The sequence below is a fragment of the Cyprinodon tularosa genome, unplaced genomic scaffold (assembly GCF_016077235.1).
Source record: "Cyprinodon tularosa strain WSP-4 unplaced genomic scaffold, ASM1607723v1 ctg754, whole genome shotgun sequence".
NCBI lineage: Eukaryota > Metazoa > Chordata > Actinopteri > Cyprinodontiformes > Cyprinodontidae > Cyprinodon > Cyprinodon tularosa.
The window spans coordinates 248,980-272,120 of NW_024039512.1; the positions used below are offsets into that span (position 1 = coordinate 248,980).

At 38.8% G+C, this 23,141-nt stretch overlaps 1 protein-coding gene across 2 annotated transcripts in view; it reads right to left on the reverse strand.

Moving 5' to 3' along the window:
- prex2 (phosphatidylinositol-3,4,5-trisphosphate-dependent Rac exchange factor 2) overlaps positions 1-23,141 on the reverse strand; it is a 128,676-nt gene that overhangs the window by 67,078 nt on the left and 38,457 nt on the right. For both annotated transcript variants that reach the window (XM_038270201.1, XM_038270200.1), the window contains exons 10-20: positions 20,806-20,906; positions 16,738-16,841; positions 16,576-16,625; positions 11,234-11,309; positions 10,287-10,359; positions 8,223-8,365; positions 7,818-7,910; positions 7,264-7,412; positions 7,084-7,169; positions 3,598-3,734; positions 103-220 (exon numbers count right to left, since the gene is read on the reverse strand). In XM_038270201.1, coding sequence (XP_038126129.1) covers positions 103-220; positions 3,598-3,734; positions 7,084-7,169; positions 7,264-7,412; positions 7,818-7,910; positions 8,223-8,365; positions 10,287-10,359; positions 11,234-11,309; positions 16,576-16,625; positions 16,738-16,841; positions 20,806-20,906 — 1,130 coding nt within the window. The remainder of the gene's footprint in view (positions 1-102; positions 221-3,597; positions 3,735-7,083; positions 7,170-7,263; positions 7,413-7,817; positions 7,911-8,222; positions 8,366-10,286; positions 10,360-11,233; positions 11,310-16,575; positions 16,626-16,737; positions 16,842-20,805; positions 20,907-23,141) is intronic.

The following is a 23,141-nucleotide window of genomic DNA, read 5'->3' on the forward strand; positions in this document are numbered from 1 at the left end:
CTGTGAATAGGCATGTGTTACATCCACAAACACCCCGGATCACAATGTTTCCTCCTAAGTGGGTGATTTCAACGCGCTTTGAGAATGTTTGTGTGTGGTCACCTTCCACTTTGCCCTCAAAGCCGTCCCCGTTCTCCTCCAGGGTGGGTTTCATGTTACTTTTCTGGTTTTCCTCCAAAGCGCTCTCGCTGTTGTTGTAAATCCACTTAATGGTGTCTTGCTGCAGAAACAATAAATATGTTTATTAAAGAAATTATAAAAACAGGGTCAGATGGAGGCTTTACTAGATTGTTTTCATTTATGCATAAAAGCATTTAACCCCAACCCTTATATGCTTAAAAAAAAGTCAAACTGAAACAATGTTGGTTGATGTATTTACAGACCAAAAGCAGCAATAGTTTTACACATTTAGTTTAAATCTGTTAACTAAAAAAGGAAAAAAAGGAAAGTCGTACTGATAAATACATTTATCTAATGAAATGTATTTATATTAATTCACATGTTGTCTAAAGGAGCTTTGCAACAGCAATTATATCTACACCAATAATTCACCTGATTAGCATTTTCAGCTTGATCAGGTCCTAATAGGTAAGAAATTGTTCAAATCTTATGTTTAATAGAGACAAAAGTCACAAGAAACTAATTAAAAAAAAGACTATATAGTTTGATTCCCATTACAGTAAAGCAGATATGACGTGCAAAATGTAGATTTCGAAGTAATTCAAAAGGTATTGTTTCAAATGCCACTCCAGTTTGAAGAGATGCATCAGAAATCCAATTTGTGTTTTTTCTCCATTTCAAAAAATGCAGAAAGAAATCTTTTTTTTCTTTTTTTTATTTATTTTATCTAAACAAGGCATGACAAGACAAGACAGACTATATTGATCTCTCAGTGGAGAAATTCACATGTCACATCGGCTCAATAGTCAAAAAGAAGGTGCCAAAAGGAGGAAAAGGTGCATTGGGTAGTCAGCATACATAATCTACAGTGTGGTCACATATGTATATACAGTATGACAGCTGAAGTTTCTTATTGAACAGGTTATTGCACAGGGTATTAAATGGGTATTAATATAAATTGTGTTTTAGTTATTGGACAGGGTATCAAATAGTAATTGCACATTAGTCATTGCACAAGTTATTGCAGTTATAGTGTAAAGTCTGATGGCAGCAGGGATGAATGAGCTGCGGTGGCACTCCTTTTTACATAAAGGGTGTATAAGTCTTTCACTAAAGGAGCTTCCCAGCTCCTCTACTGTCTGGTGCAGGGGGTGAGAGGTGTTGTCCATGAGTCACCAGATCCCACCTCTGAATGGGAACCAGAACTGCCAGCACACCAAGAATTGTCATGTTTTCACAATTATCTGTATTAGTATGAACTAGTATTAGTTAGGTGTATAAAGTGAAGCCAAAGAAAGCAGGGAGGTATAAGGTGTGATTTAAACTTTATTTTCTATGGCGTCTCTGCTCTTTGTTAGGCTATGGGTGAGAGCAATACTCTTAGGGGATAACAAGAAGGTTAAATGAGTATTACAGAAAAGCTGACTTTTTTTTAGCTTTTCAGATTTCGCATCTGTCACTATCGCACGAAAATATTCTGAAAATATTGGCATTTTTTAAAGGTCACAGAGTTAAGGCAAGGCAGAATAACAAGATTTTTTATGTAACTCCAGCTAACAGGATAATCACCATGCCCGATACACGTTTTTCACTCTCGATACGATACAGATACAGCAGCTTTGAGAATTGACTCAAACCGATATTGACCTGATATGTCTTTATCACTGTCAAAAATGCTTTAATTACTTATTTTTTAGTGTAGGTCATTAGGAAAGACCTGATCAAGTGATATTATTAAAGCAGAGATTAACGTTAAACCAGTATAGATATTAGAACAACTGACTCTGGTATCATTAACCAATGAGTTTCTATAGCTGAGCGGTAGGCTAGTCCACTGAAATGAGACATTCTCCAAAAAAAAAAATTGTATTTCTCCACGTGTAGTGACAAGAGAAAGGTAACAACATCATGTTAATGAATATTATCTAATTTTTCCAGAAAAAATCTATTTCTTAAAATGTATGCTATGTGTGCACAGGCTGAGGCTGCAGCATGTAGTGTTGATTATGCACAGCTATGTTGTTTACTGTCACAGTTGGGCTGGCAGAGCAAACAAAAGAAAGGCTTCAAAAACATATGAAAATGCAGCAATCGACGAAGACGCAGTAACAAAGCCGTGCCGGTCTAATCAAGCCACTCTAGCGTGCCTCACAGGCGTGTGTCTCTGTCTGCTTAGGGTTTCCACACCCGAACCAGCACTGTGGTTTTTGCCAAGTCTGCACGCTGTGTCAGCTCTCTGGTCTCCATGCTTATAACCACCACATCCCATTTCACACAGAGAAACAGGGAGAGGACAAGAAAGAGAAGGCAGTTCCTTTGCATCCACTCAAGGTATAAACCAGATCTCCTGCTGCAGTGCATCATTAAGCTCCGAATCCCAGCAGAGCTCAGTTGTGATGAAACATAATTCTAAGTGATGCAATACGCACACACCCTTGTAGTTATTTTCCCAATTTCCCACTTCCAACAGGTGGCCTCTCCTCCAGCACTGGTCTTGTTTCAACCACCATCTGAGAATGAATAAAAAACCAATTTTGATCTGCAACACTCCCCCTGTCATCTCCAGAACTTTCACCTCCTCCCTCTGCACCGCAGGAGAAAAAAACACTATTATTTCTGTTTAATGACCCTTAAGAAATAGAAAAGAGTTACAAAAAGGAAAACAGGAGCTCAGAGTCTGTCTGCTGAGTTTATAACCACTGCTTGTTTCCATTTTCTTTGGTTCTCTGTCTCCTCTGCAGCCTTTATCCATTACATAACAGACAGATCAATTGGCTTATAGTTAGAAATGTCACCAGCAGCAAGGTAGGAGGCTGTAAGTAAAGCAAGAGCTTAAAAATCCACCCAATCTATGCAGCGATACAGAGAAATGCACACTTATTTACATAAAAACCTCAGGAGGAATTACTGAAATTTCACTGAAAATGTGAGAAGTTGGTCACCCTACCTTTAATTCTTGAATTTAAGGATAAAACTGATTCAGGAAAAATAGTTTTCCCTTTTTGAGAGTTAATTTTTTTTGTTTTAGGAAGCATTCTGATGACCCTGCAAAATGTTTATGACAGCATGAATTTAAAAGGTTCTAAGTATCTTTGAAAGAGAAGCAGACATAGCAAGGAAACCTGGATTTCGGATCATTTGAATCATGAAATAACTTACGTATGAATTATGAAACATGTTTCAGTTGTAGCTCTTTTATAGGATTTATTAGCCATACCAAGAATTGTGGCAAACAAGACTAATTTTCATCTTTTTTAAGGCTTTTTAACACATCCTCACTGCTGGATTGTGTCTTTCTTTCTAGACTTTTGTTTTCTTAATTCCATTTTGTTTCTCTGTCACATATTATAAATGACGGCCATTAAAATAGAGTCAAACTATGGCAAAAGGGGAGGCTTTGATGAATGTAAGTGTCCAGCTGGATTTAGTCTGCACTCTATCCCCTTTTGCCTTTACTGTCTTCTCCTCCTGCCTCACCTGTGATGGCCGACGGTACTTTCTGCACGCGGTGACATGAGCGATGACACTGGCGTGGCTCTCCTTGCTCACATTGATGCCGTTTACCTTGATGATGCACTGGCCAGGGTGCAGGCCGGCGGTGGCAGCCACCGTTCCTGTCGGCGAAAAGAGAAAGGAACGAGGCAAAAGGTCAAGAACATCGTCTACATCCTGAACACCGAACGGTAGCAGTCAACATTCCTTGGCTTTGTTTTTACATCTCTATTTCCTGCTTTAGACATTGCAGGAGGAGTGTGGAGGAAAGTTCAGTGTCCAGAGGAGGGAAGTCATTCATCTAAAATAGATGTGGGTCACTTTAAGGGATGTGATTCAGATCACAGGAAAATTTCAAGGTTAAAAGCAGTCAGAGAGAAGCTAAATATTACACCCAATGTTTTCTTTGTCTTTTAAAAGCACAACCTGAATTACCTTTAGAAAGTTAAGCAAAGAGGCTGGAGACTTAAATTACAGGGTTGATATCTCTACCAAAAACTACTAAATAACTGTATAATTCAGATACAATATAATAATGTCAACACAACTTATTTTCAACTCAAAAGATGCATAAAGGGAGGTATTTGAAGGGAATCTGGATTTTCTATACATGTCATGCTAAAAGTAAGCCAGAGCCTAAATCTTATCTCTGAGAGCTTTCAACTTCTGTCTGCAGTAGAATGTCTATTATTTCATTAAGATTTTCCTGCATTAGAAAAACGATCTAGAAATAAGTCAACATTTCTTATTTAAGCTTAATTTAAGTAGGTTAATAATATGATCTGCCAATGGAATTTGTTTTTTTTTTATCTTGAAAAACAGAATTCGATAATATGCACTTGAACTAAGACAATGCAATTGCCTTTTTCTCGTTATAAATGTAAATTGTCTTGTTTCATTGGTAAAGTGTCTCCCTTACCTTCTCAATTCAAGAAAAAAAATGCACTTAATTTAAGAAAAAATGACAAGATTCTCATGAATCTTGATGAAAAAATGAAGGTTGCTGTTTCTGCAGGGTTTAGTAACATCTCTCTCTATCACACAGTCACATCTGGTTCTACTTTAAACAAGTAATAATACTCAGGGTAGCAAGTCTTAAAAAAAAATAGGATTTGGGTTTTTTTATTTTAGTTCTCACTTTTTAAAGAGAAATATAAAATCAGTCTCAGCAGCTAATAGCACTACAAAACCAAACTTAAGAGAGGACAATATTAGTAGCAATTCTTTCTGGGATTTTTTTGGTTGTTATCATTAGAATTTTGATCTGTTGTGTTAATAAATTCCATAAGAATGAGTCTCTAATCTTCAAAACTAAAGGTATTGCTGCTTTTACCCTGTTTCTGTTCTGTTTGTTTCACAAAAGCATGAATAATTATCAATACTTACATATATTATTAAATAAAATACTACATTATGGTATCAATACCTAGAATTTTAATAATACCGACATAAATACGTAAATCTAGTAGGACATTAAATTAAAAACAAAATACTATTAAATTAAATGTGTTTCAGCTTTTTAGTAAAGAAATTTTACACTAAATGCAGGTAGTGTCCTAAAGAGGCCTATTCTATTTTATACACAATCTATGGCCAGAAGAGACTACAATTAGCTATTTATTTGGGGTTAATTTTCCAGATAGAACTTTTTCATTTCCGATATAATACCAATATTGCAGCTTTGATTATTGACCGATAACAATATTGACCCGATATTATCAATCATACATACTTTTATTGTTTATTTTATAGACCGTAATGATTAGAGTATGTCTGATTCTGATTCTGAAAAGGCTTTAATCAAGCGATATTTCTTAAAAAGAAAACAATACTTAATAGCATCAGGTAATAGAACAACTGACCCATTTTTTTATTTACCAAAAAGTTACATAAACTTTAAACCAAAGTGGATTGTAGCAAAGCATTCCTAATATCTGAGATTTTACAGGTAGGCAGTTATTTTAGATATTAGACCCATTTCCGATATCACTATTGGAGCAGAACTTTCCTGCTCTTTACAGCTATTAACTTTACTTTTATTTTTATCACAATCAATGATGTATCATTTAGTCAGATTTTGTTAATCTGAACAATCTCTGATTGTTGCTTCTCTCAAATTAATTAATTAGTTAATAAACAATGTTTATGGGCTGACGCCCTTTGCTCGGTGTCACCGCTTCTCATCCAATAACCGCTGGAGATAGAAATTAGTCCCTCTCCAACCTTACAAGGATAAGTAGTGGCTTGGAGTAGGGTTCCTTAATTACAGTCGTGGAGCTCCGGTGTCCTATACCCTTTAGATGCATCTCTGCTTCCAGACATGAATAAAATGGCTGAATTACCTCAGTATGAAGTCAAGTTCTGCAAAGTGCTGCTAATGTCCTGATTATTTAACTCAGGCATGTTGAGCTAAAAACAGATCTAAACGACTCAGAACACCATTGTTCAGGGACTGGAATTGAGGAACCCTGCTATAGACGATGGATGTTCACATTGTTCTAAATATTTTTTTTGCTCCTCTTGAGGTACTTCTTCACTGATCATGCACGTTTTACTGTTTCATAAGGTATTTTTTTTGTACATGTCTACAAAACATTGCGCCAGTGGACCACAATTTTTGCAAACAACAAAACATGTAATGCAAAATCTCATTTCATGTATTGTGCATCTGAAATTAATATACAGTAATTGGTTAAAAGTATAATTTGCATAGGGTAATTGCAGATATCAATAGCTCAGTTGTTCCCGATGTGCTACAGATTCTTGTTAGCTAAGGTGAACACGTTCCCCAGTGCCCCTTCTTTTTAAAAGCCATAGGAAGTGAATCTCATGGAGGATACAACACAATAATCAATAATTCTCTGCACATCCAGCATCAGACAGGCACCCTAATTGGTATTACCTACTCCTGCTGACCCCAAACACCCAGGGACAGAGTCTGCAGTGAAAAGCTGAGGGATTAGACACCCACCACACCTTGAGCTCAGTGCTTTTACTAAACACACAGCAGGTTCCCAGGAAATAACAGCATCAAGTCAACAATCAAAATCCACATGCAAGCACACGGGCGGCACTTTTCAACTCTCCTGTCCAATTTAGATTGCTTTAGAAAAAAAAAAAAAGATTCAATTCCCCTGAGGAGAGCCAGACAAGGTTATGGATTGTTTTCTGATTGGACCCCATTTTGTTCCATGCCTGATAGCGGCGCTTCTATACAGGCTCCATTAAGGAAGAACACAGAGGGAACAGGACTCTGATGAATGCAGGGCCTTTGTAAACCCTGCAAAGAAGGGGATCTTGTGAGAAAAAAAAAATAAAACTGTGAATAGGTGGGAGGAAATCATTGTGACTTTTCTTACAGCAGCCAAGTCATGCATTTCCCTAAAGACTGAGGCAGCAGCTGCCTGCCAGCTGTGACACTGGCAACAAATGCAACTCTTTTGCTGATGCAGTCAGACATATATCTTCTACCTCTTCCAACAGCATGGACCACAGAGGGGCCAAATCCCCGGATCTGGAAGCCCAGACCGTCTGCAGAGTCTGGGATCTTTACAGTCCTACAGAGAGAAAAAAAAAACAAAGAAAAAAAAAACTGAGATGTGCACACAGAGACAATTTTCACAGTTCAGTGTAGACTTGGATCTGCCTTACTCTCTTGGCTTAGTGCTGACCAGCACTCGGATTGGCCCCTTGCTGTTGAAACACCGCCTGAGGAGAACTTCCACTTCAGAGTAAGGCCTCAGGAACACTAGGTCTCCATTGATGGCAAACAACTTCTTCCCCACTTCCAGGCCAGCCATCTTAAAAATGCAAAACAAAAGGAAACAATACATAAAACTTAAAAAGTTTCAGAGTTATATCAGATATAATTATAGAGACTCTCTTCATGAGAATTAAGAATGCCTTCCACTCTACTGTTATTCACTATGAAGCCCAATCTTCTAATAAATGTAATTTACTTAGGACTAAGGATTTAGAGATAAGCACACAGTTCTATGTATTAGCAAAACCTACGGATGTCAGCACACATTTGGAGCATTTACAGTAGATGATACAGGGGCCTTAGAGGACAAAAGGTAGAACTAAGCAAATATTCCTCCAATATCTGTTCAGCTTTAAACACAAACAGACCGCGATTCAAAGTATGCCCTAAATGTTTACAAGGCGAGGACGTGTGGCGCATCCTTTTGTCTCAAACGTCTCACCTCAGCTGCGGAGCCCTTCTCCACACATTTGATGATGGGGACTCTGTTTCTTTCTTCCAGGGTAAAACCATAGCTTCCATCACTTGGCCTTATCTGGGAAAAAAAGCAACATGCTGAGTATCAGCAAAACTCCAAGCCAGCAGAGCAAAACACTCCCAAAGCACAAACAACAGAAGGAGAGGATAGTGCTCCAGACAGATAACAGATTTTGTTGTATTTTGCTGATTTTGCTTCTGGAAATAATGCTGGTCTTGCTTACTAAGAATAAAAAGTTTTTATTTTCTCTACTCACAGCTGTGCCCTTCCTAATAATTTACTAAGCTTAAGCGTAGATCAAAGGTTACAAAGTCTTAGCATATGACATGACAAGAAGCTGATGAAGTTGATGAAACAAGAGGAACTCACCAGGAGAGATTTTGCAATAACATTTTCAACTATTTTCAGATCGTGCTTCATGGGTTTGTGTTTGGTGTTGGATCCCTCCATCTCCTCATCAGCAAAAAAGCGGAACAGCAGAGGTTCGTCCTTAAACTCACTCTTCTCCAACACTAATAAAATGGAACAGTGCTATAAATTAATATCAACAATTCAATGCCCACAGAACATTTTGACTTAAAGAGTTCTAACATTTATAACAAAATAAATAAATGCAATGGTTTGGATGGCTCATGTTTTTTTTTTTTTTTTTTCATTTAACAAAACAGATTAATTTTCGATCAGCTGTCCAATAATAATAGAATGGAAGATAGTATGGTGTTTGAGAATATAAACGCATTAAGTAGGCAACTGAATGAGTTGGGAAATAAGCCGGTAAGTAGATAAATAAGTAAAAAAGCAGTTTAATAATTAAGTATTGAATAACTTGGCAATTGTGTGATTAGTTAGATAAGGAAAGGCAGGTAAGTATCTGAGATAGTGAATAAATTGGTAAGTAGGAAAATAAGTCGGTAACCAAAGAGAAGAGAATGATTGAGTAAATAATTGAGTAGTTAAGTAATCCTGTGTTTAAACAGTCTAAGGCAGGGGTCACCAACCTTTTTAAGGCTGAGGGCTACTTCATGGCTACCGAGTCATAGGAAGGGCTACCAATACTGACCTATGAACTGGAGGGATCAGTGTTGATCTACAGTAAATCTCATCCATAAAAACTCATTTTTATTCTTATTTTATTCTTTTATTCATTTCTAATTTTCTTTTTAATATTGTCATTTTGAAACCACTGAAATATGATGAAATCGTTAACATGATTAAATAATACATAAATGATTAAAAAGAAGAGCAACAGAATAAAAAAAAATTAAACTTAACCCACTGAGTGAGTTCTTCTGTTTTCAGAAGATGAAGAGGGCACCCCATGTGGTCCTTGAGGGCCCCTTGGTGCCCGCGGGCACCGCGTTGGTGACCCCTGGTCTAAGGTAAATGTTCTGAAATTACTAAGGAGGCCACACAGGAGCTGAGAGTTACAAACATGTCTTGTTGGCCTACATCAGGTGTGTCCAACTTGTTACAGACTTACTCCTACATCAGCTCACCTGATTTCCAATAATGGCTTATTTACATGTTTTATATAAACTGAATCAGGTGTGTAAAAGCAGGGAAACATCAAAACATGTAAGCAAGTACCGACTTTAGACAGCCAGGATTAGGGCTGGTGGATATGGCCTAAAAATAATATCTCTGATTTTTTATTATTAATCGTATTTCCGATTTTTTTCACGTAATTATTAAGGAAAAGAACAAAGTAGAAAGGGGGCCCCATGTCTTTGGCTATTCCCAAAGCAATCCTGCTCCTTTCCTGTCGTGAGGGGAATGGTGGCCTATTTGTTAGGGCATAGAGCTTGGAATCCTGAGGTTCTGAGTTCGAGTCCCACTCCCACAGACTGCCACTCTGGATCTCCCACTGCTCCCCAAGGGCATGGGTTAAATGCAGAGGTCAATATCTCCAGTGTGAAATCAATAAAGTAAAATAATTTTAATACAATGGTGGTGAGCATAGCTGCCTTCCAAGCAGTTGACTGGGGTTCGATTCCCGCAGATCGCAAAACATACGTCCAGTGACTGGCTAGCTCAATAATGTAAACCTTGGTATAAATGGTAGGATGAAAAACAACAAACCAGATTCTGGTTTCATAGCAACTGTGAGTGTTTTAAAATTCTGAGCACTAAATTAAACTAAGCTTGACCCTAAGATGTTTAATGCTGTAAGCATGCATGATAATATCCATAAACAGTTGCACAAACACAGATTTATTCACTTGATTGAAAAAAAATGCTTCTATTTCTGCTCTGCGTCAAAGTGGTAAATGGAATAAAACAGAACAAGAATGGCTGTGTTCTTAGGCAGGATGCTAAATGCCAGCCACTCTTTGAGTAACTTCCCTAAATTTAACATTCAGCTTCCGCTGAACCCATGAAGGAGAGCTCTGACTGAACAGGACTGCTTCTGGGAAGCCAGACGGACTGCTGTACCATGATGCATGAAGCCATTGTCGCACAGCTCGACCCCTAGGATAAGCGCTTCTTCTCTTGTTCTGCAGTCCCCCTGCACCAGAAGAAAAAAAAAAGTTTAACATGGTGGACAATTAAGACTCTGGACAGAAAGACAAGCAACAAAAAGAAAACCAGACAGAACGAAGAAGTGTTTTTCCTGAGGCAGTTGAAATGTCACACTTTCCATCCTGCTTTGTTCCTCTACCCAAACACCCTGAGGCCAGCAGAGCGACCCAGCACTCTACCTTTAACACATCTAAAGCTATGTCTAGACAGTGCAATGTGACAGCTCTTGAAGTCCCAAAGCAGAAAGAGGAGGCTTCTCCACTAGCCAAAGTCACACATAACCCCCCCACCCCCGACAGAAACAGAACTTCGACGGAGAGCAGATGAAATCATGCAATATCTGTATTTAATTCGCTTGTGGTTTCCATGTTCATTTCATTTCTTTGTTGCCATCCTTTACAAAACTATCAATCTGTCAGCCTGAGCACTTCCTGTCAGGGTTAATAAAGCTTAGACATACAATCAGGTCTGCGTTTCCTCTGAGCTCCGCTGAGAGCTTCAGATTTCAGGGCTTCTCTTGTCTCTGCAGCCCATTTGAAGTGAGTGACCTGTTATGACAACAGCCACTTCAATATTTCTTTTCTTTTTTTTTGCTGGCTTTCATTTTTGAGCAAATCTGCTTCCAATCAGAAGAAGCAGGGAAGATGGTTGAAAACAACATGCTGGAGATTAGAATTTGGCAGTAAGTATCGGATCATAATGGTAAATCTTTACACATTGAAAACCCAATTCTAGTTTTTAATAAGGTTCTGGTTAGATAAAACACACAACCAGCATATTTTAAACATGTTCGGAGCAAAAATAGAATTGATTAACAATTACATGTACGTGTTTTAAACCTTTTTCCAAGCACTGCTTACCTGTGCTATAAGCCAGTCTATGAGCTTGTTTGCCATGACCACTGACTTGTAAGTCCGTAAATGATAGTCCTTATCCCTGCAAAAGAACAAAGGCAAACAATTTTTAATATCAGGATTATAAAGAGTGTCTCAGGATATTTATTGTTGCTGTTTGCTTTCACTATTACTATCTGAGACAGGGAACGTGCAGAGGAGTAATTGTCTGGTCTATTTAAACACAATGCCAAAAGTTGGACTCATAATTCCTGCTGTCAGCAAGGTGCGGCTTCTTAAGTACTTGCAGTTGTGTCATGTATCTAAGTGGGTTCTTTGGGTTTGTTGACAGCGAAACGACATTCCTCGGTTAGAAGCTGGCATGGTGTTGGTGTTCTCGACTTTATGCACTGGGCTGCACTCTGCCAGACCCCGAGAATGCCTTTTGAAATGCAGCCGTGACTTTCCCATGAATGCTGTGGTGTCCCAGGGGGGGGCAATATGGGGGCCAGATCCACATGGTCGGGGAAAGTCCTGAACTGCTGTGACTTGTGCTAGTACACCACAATCACCCCGACAGACTCACACAGCCACACATAGACACAGGCTTCATTTTCTTGCCGTCCAGACAGCTTCAACAAGGTCTGAGGGCCAAAGTTCAATCCCAATCTCAGCTGGTGCTGTTTAGATGGTAAGGTGGGGGGCAGGTGAGGAGAGGTGTCCACCTCCTCACAGTAAATGTTCTGTTATGTCAGTATATCTGGCAGCGTACGCTTGTCTCTAACAAGCAGAGATGGCCGTGCATAATAAGTCATTCTGACCAGAGGAAATGTTTCTGCATTTCTCTTGAACTGGAAATGCTGGGAATTTTAAGCAGATTGAGGGAAATGGGTAGGGGTGGGGGGTTGTATGGTGGGTTCCCAGTGGATAGCCATAGCCGTGTGTTCTGCTCAAGGAAACAACCACTTAAGAAGTATGAGAGGTAAAGGGTAAAAAAAGATGGTTTTAACTTGCCGTCTGGAGATGGGGGAGGTATGCTCTGACAGTCCGCGGTGTGGGGATGTATGTAGCTGTCTTTTTTAAGGCACGCTTTGGAATAAATCATGCTAAGGAAGGTTAAAGCTCAAGCTTTAATCCACTGCTCAGTCCTGATAAATAACTAAAGAACGATATACCCTATCGTTCTTTATAGCTGTGTAAAGCAACACTGCATGACATTTTTATGCAAGTATTACTTCATTTTTTAGATACATTAAATTATTTTTTAGGTCAGTATACAACAATTGTGGGCTGCCCTTCACAAAAGCTCATCTTATTGTAGAGGGTTAGATCCATCACTGAATGAGCCATCTGACCTAGAGCATCTCTTTGTGGCAGTCCGAGCTCCCCTTAAGCACAAGAGCACCGACCTGATCAGACATTTTTTGGTTTCGTTATGTAGGTTTTCATCCAGATGAAGGAATGTTGCCTTATCTTTACTAGTAACTCCACAACGTCTGCTATTAAATTACAAGACACTGAGGGAGGCTGTTTAATTTCAAGACAGTGCAGCGTTTCCAGTTGTTTTCAAGAGTGCTACACCTGGAAGCTACAGGTCTAGCGCCATGTAGCTAAAAGTTGCAGTTTTGCTTTAACCTCTTGATTTATGAGAAAACTATAGAGGCTCAAACATCCTTTTTCTGGATGTAATGTAAAGATACTTTGTGTTAGACCTTCAATGTATTTGTATTATTAATTTAACCCCCAATAAATGGTAGATTTAAGACCACTTCCAATCAGCTTCTACTGTCTACACTGTAAAGGTCCAGAGAGGACATTTAAAACTGCTGATAAAATGAGAGGACAAAGGACAAAGCGGTGGGAGCTGTATATTAGGGGGCCACTGACTAGTTTATTCTCTTCCCTGTTTTGACTCGACTCTCTCTTGCTCTGCCAGGAAATTCCACATAATTAAGCAGAGGCTGGATCGTTCAATTAAGTTCTGGCCTTCTCAGGCCCTGATGCATTGTGCTGAGCCTTTAGTGAGAGCACAGTGTGGATCTGGCTAGCGACACAAATACCTCAAATGCCCTGAAGAGAGTTACTATGCCAAGATATCTGGCACGCAAACGTAAGGTTCTTAAATGTTTGGGTCATAAGGAATTGTGAGGGACGCTTCTAGCATGCATGTGGTAAAGAAAGCTTTTCTTCAGGCCCCATTAAAGTACATCATAAACAACAAACTAGGCTGCGGTGGCTGAGTTAAAATAAGTCCTTAAGCTGTATTGGGGTTCAATTATTTAATTGGATATGTTTGTTTTTAAACCAAGGTTTAATAATTACAATCTACTTACAATTATTACATTTTTAAAGGGTGTAAATAGGCAATATTATTTTTTATCATTTATACAACCAATTGTGTTTTCACAACATTTCACTAGTAAGGACATTTTTAAGGACAATAATATTTATTACTACTGGACTTTTAGATGAGAAACCCATTGCTGAAATTACCCACAGCTCAGGTGAATTAAAACTGTTCAGTTTGACAGTCAGCTACAGCGTACAGACAACAGAACTTGGCAGAAGAGGAAAAGCCATCTTGGTCAGCATTCAATCTGATGTGAAAAAATTCCCCAAAAGATCTCCTTCATTAAGGGATGTAAAGTACTATATGTAATGCCTCGCAAGGGTATTTATGCCACTGAAAATTTCAACACTTTGTCACGTCACAACTACAACTCAGTGCATGACTGTAGAATGGAACATGAGTGAGTCACGATTGTTAACATTCCTCACATCCTAAAATTGGAAAACTTGATGTGCATTTGAGGTAAGCACTTTTAATGTGTCCACAAATTTTATGATTGTGTTGTTTGCTGTAACCATTGGTGTGATGTTATAATCTTTTTTATAATTGTTTTTTTATGTTCTGCAGAGCAGAGACCTGACCTGAAACTGCAATTATACTGAGTCATCAAGAAAGATAACAATATGTCATACACTTTATGAGCAAACCTATTGGTTTGCCCCTCAAAATAATTGAATTTGGGCGTACCAGTCATTGGGAACGGCAGCAATCAGCAGTAGGCAACTAATGTATGAGGATACTGCAGGGAAGGCTCACTTTCTGCAGTAAAACACTAGAAGCCTCCAAACTTCAAGTAGCCTTTAAATTAACTAACATGATGTTGAGAATTGCTTTCATGGAATTGGTTTCCATTGGCTGGGAAGCTGCAGAATGCAAAAAGTCAGAGGCAATGGTGAATTAAGTCCAGCTCCACTGGACTTTAAAGCAGTGGAAGCTTGTTCTCTATAGTAACCAATTAAGCATTTCAGTTGTTTAATAATCTCACCTACCTTAGGTTTTTCAACTACGTTCGGTAATGATTATCTTCCTGGATCTTCTCATGGCTAATTAATTACTATACACACTTGTATATATTTTCATTCAATTCTAAATTCATAAATCAGTTTCAAGTATTTTAATAAGAAAGGAGTAAGGTGGAATGAAACTGCTGTTCATTTTATAGGAACATCAGCATGTCAAAGCCTCTTTGACATGCTGATGAGTTTACCCGGTGAGTTTCAATCTGTCCTCATTAAGGCCAATTTATGCTTCTGACGCATAGCCTCTGAAACCGTCAAATCTGTCAAACCGTCAAAGCAGCTGTGATTGGTCCTTGGTACGCCTTTCTGGCTGTCTATGTGGTCGTCCTTCTCGATTCGGTGCCGGGGCGCGCCATTTTTTAAAAACCGAGAAACATATACAATGGACAACTAGGATGAAAGGTTATTTGGTCTTTTTGCCAACTCCATTAAGAAAACTGGTTCCTCTTTGATGTCTGGCAACTCTAGATCCATCTCCCTGATCATGATATCTTGCAGACGCGCCATTGTTGTTTTGGAAAATAAACACTCCCACCAGTAGCGCCGAAGTTCTCGTGATCATCCACCGAAGTTCTCACAAGTTCTCGAATAGGCTCCCCCTTTCGCTTTGGCAGGAAACTGCTCTGCATCCCTAGAAATTCCAGACTGACTGTGCAGAAGCATACCAGCAAAACTAGTTCATTACCGGACCCAAGCAACATTTGATGTGTGCGGTTGCAGAAGTATAATCTGCCCCTTAGAATGCAATACCATTGACTAAAATTAGCAGCAACATAATTAACAGTTCCCTTTAACATATAAAAGTCTGTGTGTTGACATAACACCCTCTCCCCTCCACTCCTGGTTTTATTCCTTTAATCAAACCCCTTTATGATGAGCTTGCAGTCAAAGATCGATAAAATAACATAAATGGCTTTCTTTGGATGTTTTAATCTGTCAAAACTATTGCTTCCAGTTTCCTGGATCAAGGAGGGCTGGGGCAGATGGCATTATTATAAATATTTTTTGTTTTTCTGAAAGATGTATGGAAGACAGTCAGTAACAAGAAAGTTTTAAGAGGGCAAACAACAAGAGGTAATTCATAAAGAGTAAGTTGTTCTGAGTGCTGTACCCAAGCACATTCAAAGAAAGGTGAGTGAAAGGGAAAAAAAAAAAAACATAGTAGGAAACACCAGCTGCCAAAAGCCTTGAGAGGATCGTCAAGAAAAATCATGGTCTAGAATTTCGGGGGAAACAAGCGACAAGCGACGCCCAAACACAATCCCAGCATTTGAAGGAAGAGTAGAGAGGAACTGAATCCTTGTTGCTTGAAGTCAGGTTTGATGTTTCCTCAGTCCCTGATGATTTGGCTGCCTTTCAACAATGACCATCCAACAGGAAATTTCAGAGCACTTCATGCTTCCCTCTGCTAATGAGCTTTATTGAGATGCCAATTTCAGGTTTCTGCAGGATTTTGCTCCTGCCACACATACTACCACACATACAAACAGCCAGTTCAGTTGTTATGGGGGTAGATATAGCTAGTAAGCTTATCTGACCTAAATCCAGTAGAGTATCTTTTGGATTTTGTCAAAAGAAAGATGAGAGACACCAGACCCAATAATGCAGATGACCTGAAGGCAGCATTAAAAACCAGCTAGGCTTTATTATACCTCAGCTTAACCACAAATTAAATGTGCCACGCCACTTTAATGTAGTCATTACACAAAAGGAGGCCCCACCATGTATCAAGTGCAAAGAAATTACCAAAAACTCAAGAAGCCATCTACAATATTCTAATTAACTTAGAAATTAATTCTGGGTTACAGTCTGTTTAATTAATATTTCTATAGCACAAGTTCACTTAAAATAAGTTACACATAATATTTACATCCCTGTCGAATCAATCAGATAAAAGGGAAATAAAAGCACTGCCAGGAATATACCTATTTTGTTAGTATCCCTACCAAAAACACATCTTCCCTTTATATTTATTGCTTTTTGAAAAAAAGCGCTTGTACCTGATGACAGGGTTAAAGAGGCTGTGTAGACGGCAGAACAGACGGATACCCTGAGGAAAAAAAAACAAGAAAAAGAAGAAAAAGAAATCAGCGTTTTATTTTATGTCAGAAATGTTTTGATAAAATGTGATTCTGTCTTTCACACTAAGCCTAGACCTTTACCTTTGCTATAACATCCTGCATGTCACTCCTGGGGTGGTAGGTGCCGTCGTCATATCGGAAACGGTAGAGCACAGGCTCCGGCTTGAACTGGTGCTTGTCTGTGACTGAAGAACAAAATTCAGATGAAAAAAAGAAAACAAATCCTGACAAGTGATGTATTAGAGTAAAAAAGTCAAACCCTTAGGTAGTGTTTTTATTTGAACTGTAAGAGGTTTAAAAACACAGTCAAGCTGAGGAGGGCCATGCTTTCCAGACAAAAAGAAGAATCCGACCTCATGGGAAGCTGTCACAGATTTCGCTGCAGCTCACGCAGCTCTGTGCCTCACTCACTTTAGGTTCTTTTTATGTGGACCCTCCAGCAGTAATAACACTTGGCTTCGTATTATTGGCTGCAGCCATGCAGGTTCCATTAAAGGCTCTTATGAAAAGATATTCAGAGGCTCGGGGCTGCCGATGGCAAAGAGTCCGATTCCTCTCTGTTAAGAACAGCTATGAAACCCAATTTCATTTCTAAGAGCCGAAGCGATACCCCACCACCGAGAGATTTAGTTAAACTCTGAAAGTAAAGCACACATCATGAACAATTTGCTCTGAATGCAAAACAAAGCCAATTTAGGTCTCATGCTCTTCCAAAGGTTTATGCACACCCATTGTAGACATGGATGGCACACAAATGTGGAGCTTCCTGATTGTTTTACACTTCTATATTCAGGGTGAAATGACTATGGAACAACTTCGATTATCTGAAAATGGAGAATTTGTTGCACAATTCATAGGGATTTCACAGCCCTCACACATGGCCGCACAACAGTGGAGTTGCTTATGTGTTTAATATACATACACATGCAGAGCTACTTTATTAGTTGTTGATCGTAACATTTCTGTGTATAAACTTTTTTTTTTTCAATTTTTTCTGTCTGTTAAATACCAAATCTGCTCTGGAGCGATGTATTGTTGCTGCTTTTACATACGACTGATCTGTTTTGACTTGCTTTTTAAGTCTTCACTTTCTCAAGATTTACTCTTTTGGACTGATTTTTGGTTACTAAGCCATTGGTGTAGCACGAGTTGTTAAAAATATGCTATATTAATTAACCTGATCTTGAGCATTGGAAAAGTATACAGGGGCCACATGCTGCCTGTAGCCATGGGAAAGTGTTTGATTGAACTAAGGGAAGATGTTTGACCTCTTTGCTCAACATAATCAGTAAAGTTTGTTCCAATTGATTGGTTTCCTGGTGAGGAAATCCCATGAGAGGAAATTCCAGTTAATTTCAATACTGAGTTTAAGGTCATTCCAGAAACTTAATATTAGTCTGCTTTATCAGTTGTAAAACCACTCTAATGCTTGTTTGGTAGCCTTTTCCTGTTGTAACATCCTATTGTGTCTGCATTTTTACCATCCACTTTAGGAGTCACCAACCTTTACAATTCAAGGGCAACATTCACCCTCCCTCCTGCTATAAATATACAGAGAACAACATGAAATTAACTGTATTTTATGTCAGTTGTAGGAATAAGCTTATCTAAACAAAAGGCTCTGTCTTTAAAAACACAAAAACTGGTCAGATGTTATAAAACATGAGACCTATCCGTGGTGAAAGTAAACAACCAAAATATATTTGATATTGTTTTAGAAGTTTTAGAACAAATGAAGACATATCATACGACACAAAATTTGTTACTCTTACTTGTACACATTAGGAACCAATAAACTAAAATAAATTGTAAACAAATACGTTAATCATAAATAAGAAAGAAGAGAAAACACAACATGTTGTGGAAATTTGGTAAAGCTATTGGAAAGAAAACTGATACATCTTAATCTTACAAATATTTCTTGTGCTAATGTTTGGGCCAATTATGAAGAGCCAGGTAGGAGGGTCAGGCACATGCACCTCTTGATGGGTTCCAGATCCCTGGCTTCTATGTTGAGTTGAGGAAAAGTTGAGGATTCTGGATTAAGTTCTCTTTTTTACTATTACATCCAGTGTTTTCAAGGGACCAATACCTCTTAAGGAAAAGCGGCTCTTCAGCATGATGCTACCACCAAAATGTTTGTTTCTTTGAAAGTCTCTCCTAGACTCCTGAAAACATACTTCTTTTCATAATGTCTAACTTTGAGCATTTGTCATTTTGGTCAATAAAAACTCCAGTGAGATCAGGTGTTCCCATAGGACAATACACCATACACTATTTAAAACTGCTTTTGGGATGGAAAAGTAATCCAACCCCGGGTTCACACCGACTAATTTCATTTCTGCTTCGGCATATGTCGCCAAGTGAGTCACACAGCAATCCACAATGGATGCAAATAGGATTCTGTTTTTTTTTTCTAGGGACTATTAAGCACATGATTGGCTGACAGATCTTGCGAAAGCTTTGCATGAGCAGGATGGCATTAGACTGACAGTAAACACACAGTCTAATTCAGGAAAAACAAATTGGCGTATAAAAACTTAACGAATAAACTTAATAAAGTTTAATTTTCTCCTATTTTTCTACTCACACTGAACAAGGAAACTGTGGAGAGCCTGGAGACCTACATGGATGAGTGTTTTGACCAATTTTTTTATGTGCAAAACAAGAAAATCACAGTTCAACAACGCCACACTGGAAGCCTCAGAAACATCTTAATGCTCTGGTTCTACATCGTCAGCCAGCAGCAGCTCCACTATCTCTCCAGAAGAAAACTATGCAGACATCCTGGACCTCATTGATAAAAAGCTCGCCAGCTTTGATGCCCGCCTTGCCCTGGTTGAAATTCTCCATAAAGAATTGCAGGCTTTGAAAATATCCCTTGAATCTAGTCAAGCTGAAAATAAAGCGCTAAAGGAGGATGTAAAAAAAAGTCATTGATTGAGTGTTGCAGCTGTCCAGTAAAAACAGGAAGATGAAAGAGAGCATTTGATTTGCAGGGCCGCAGTATTAGAAATAATTTGGTATTTACGGGGATGTGGGTACCAAAGTATGAGCCCCAAGTATGAGCAAATGCCTGTCTCCTGGCCCTTCTTATGCTCCTCGCTAATGAGAGGTGCCTGTTTCTGCTGGAGCACTGATGGTTCTCTAGGTATGGTGCTGGGTACTTCGGTAGGTGCTCTGTCTCATCCCTGGTGGCTCCCTAGCCCTGTGGGGTCCCCACGAGGGGGTAGTGTGGGCCTGGACCGAGTCCACCTTGGGTGACCGGCCACCGGCAGAGCCCTAGGACAGCCTGCCCTGTGGGACCATCTTTGTCTTATTTGAAGATGTAACATGCCTCCTCATTGCTCACCGACTTTATATCTACCAAATCAGTTTTACTCTTCCCATGTAGGACATCCTATTAGGTTCTATGTGGTATTTAGAGTCTTACCTGCTCAATCAAATTTCATAAAAATTAGTTGTTTGATTGAGTCAATTCCAGTTGATTCAATCAACTGTAACACACAATCAAGACTTTAGTACAAAGCTCTATTTACCTGATGAAAACAACCAAGTAAAAAAACAATCTCTTAAAGATTCTGCTAAAAAGGTTTGTCCAATATTAAGCCAGTTTTACCAGAGGCCTTTTTCATGATTTGGATCATACGGTAAAAATTAAGATCTGTATGAAAGTTCATACTAAATATGAGTGTAGTGTAAAGGAACTTAATTCTGAACCTAAATGGTAATTTTTTTATACCATGTGCTCATTGTGAACGATATCAAGCTGTAATAACCATAAATTCTTACCTGGGCAGAAAATTCTTCAACTTCTTCTTCTCAAGTTTTTTTTTTTTTTTTTTTTTTTTTTTTTTTTTTTTGTATACTGAGATTTGAAAAATAAATAACCATTAAATCAACAAAATGACCAATGAAGTTCATGTCTGTGGTAAGGTAAATAGAGAAATCAGTGACTGGGTGAAAACATGGGGTACATTTGAGTGAAGAACATTCACCCAACAAGACAAGCGGTGTAAAAAGACCGTTTGTCTGAGAGGCTGACTGTTTAAAACTAAAGGTCAAGTGAAGTTCAGCAGATTTTTGTTGAGTTCTAAGACCACAAGGGATTTTAAAGGAGGAACAAAATGAAGAAAAGAAGGAGCTAACCGTGGTGAATGATGCCGTTCTCCAGCAGAGCTTGACCCAAGTGAACCCCTTCTTCTGGGTTTCCTGTTTCACCAATTTCCATCAGCCAAGAAACAAACTCACTAGGGAAAACAGACAAGAAAACATGGACATAACTAAAACTTGTTTACTTAAAGACCAAACAACAATAACAGACATAAACACAGGAGGGAAAAGGTGGTGAGAGTTATCAGTGGAGAAAAATCTTTCAGGACTGGAGGTATCTCAAAGGAATGCATTCTCTACTTTCCTGGGTCAGAATATGCTGTACATAAAATAAGCTTTTACTTCTTTTGTTTTGTCTACTTTGATGTAATTTATTTGAGGGTTTAACTGGATATCATGATTTTTTGCTGCAAAAAGCAGAAAAAGGGATTTAATGCTCTGATCCAAATGAGCTAAATGGGATACATCACCCTCATTTCATTTTTCAAGTTACTAAAACCAACAGAGAAAGTAAGGAGGCAAATTAAAGGAAGCAAATTGAACATAGGGATGTTGTGAATGTGCCATTCCTCTGCCCGAGTATACTCTGCTCTCCCCACAAAAGCCAAACAAACAAAGCCAGGAGCTTCACCACTGGAATTCTCTAGAGGCGACATCCAGACCACGACGGAGCCAATCTGCAGTCAATGTTCAGCCAAAAAGGGAATTTTGCAAAGTTCTTGGAGTGACAAGAACCTAATTTCCCAAATTCTGACATCTTACACTGTTTAAACATTGATCATGAAGGATTTCTATCACCACAACTAACCACAGGAAAAAACACAGTCCTATGAATAGGCTGTAGGAAGAATGTTTTGTGCCCCTATTAAGAAATAATTTTGTTTTTGAATTTTCATCACAGTTAAGTCACACGTTTCCAATCATGGAAAAGGCTAATTACCAATCTGGTGCTATATGAAAAGGTAATTACCTCCTAAACCAAGTGACTGGTTGTGCCACCCTTGGCAAAAACAACTGCCATCAGCTGTGAATGCAAACTTCTAGTGAGTCTTTCCTGTCACTGTTAAGGAGAGTTGGCAAATTCTTCTGCAGAATTTTTTTTATTCAGCCAAATTAAAGTTTTCATGCATGAAAAGTCTTTCTAGGTTAATGTAACTACTACCAAATTGGATTCAAATGTGGACACACATTAGACCTTCATTTTGGTTTTCTGGGCCAATAAAGATGTACTCTGCAGAAGTTCCTTGGATTATTGTTCTGCTGCAGAACCCAAGTCTATTTGTGCCAAAGATCACCAACTAATGGACGGGTATCCCCAGCCTGGATTTTCATAGACAGGAGACTTCAAGGCTCCAGTAATTACAGATGTACACCAATAACCAAAGTAGACCCTGGCTGACCCAGTGCCACTCTTTTGGCTATCCACATATTCTTTTTTTGAAACAATGTTGGTCAATATAACGGTTTTAAAACTTTCTAAAGAATTTTATCACCTGTTACTCGTCTGCTCACAGAAAAATCTGAAGTTCTGGAGTTTGGGGGTAAACATCAGCTGTGGTTTAGTTGGACATTTACCATAGGCTATATACAGTTTTTGCCCAGTCTCTCAAGTGAGGCATACAGTACTTAATGTTGGCGTGGCTTTTTTTGTGACCTCCTTGTTGAGATTTCAATCCTTTAATTTATTGTGGTATGCTGGCTACTGCTTAGAGGGTTCACCAACTTTTTTTTTTTTCTTTTTTCTTGAGTTTTTGTGGCACTAGTGGCTCGTTTTTTTTGACAGTAGGCTGACAGGAAAGGGGGTATGAGAGAGGGAGAGAGACATGCGGCAAAGGACCAAAGCTCAAATTGAACCCGGGTCGGCCGTGTCAAGGACTAAGGCCCTTCGTACATGGGTTGGCGCACTAAGTGCTACGCCACTTGCCCGCCCGGGTTCACCAACTTTAATGTATTTTTCATTTGTAGATAATCTTAATCATCGTGGTCCACTGGTAACAAACAGTTAACAGAGACTTTGCAACAGAGGCAGCTGGCCAATAGAGGGTGCTAGGGTGCCGCCCCACCCACCCAATGACCCTGATTAAGACATAAAATATATATATTTTTCTATAATATAATTTTAAGTTAACATTTAAAATATTTCGAAATATATTAATACGTATTTCTTAGATGTGCAAGATACTAGACTAGTAAAGCGTCATTAAATTTTTCGTCGGATCGATGACATATTGCTGCCCTAGGGCGCAAAAATCTTTGCCCATTGACTGTCGTTAAAAGTTGTACATGCGCAGTAGCTCCTCTGCAACACAAAGGTGTAGGAGAGCTCAGGACGAAGCTCTGGTGTGTCCTGAGTTGTCAGGAAGTGTGTTTGC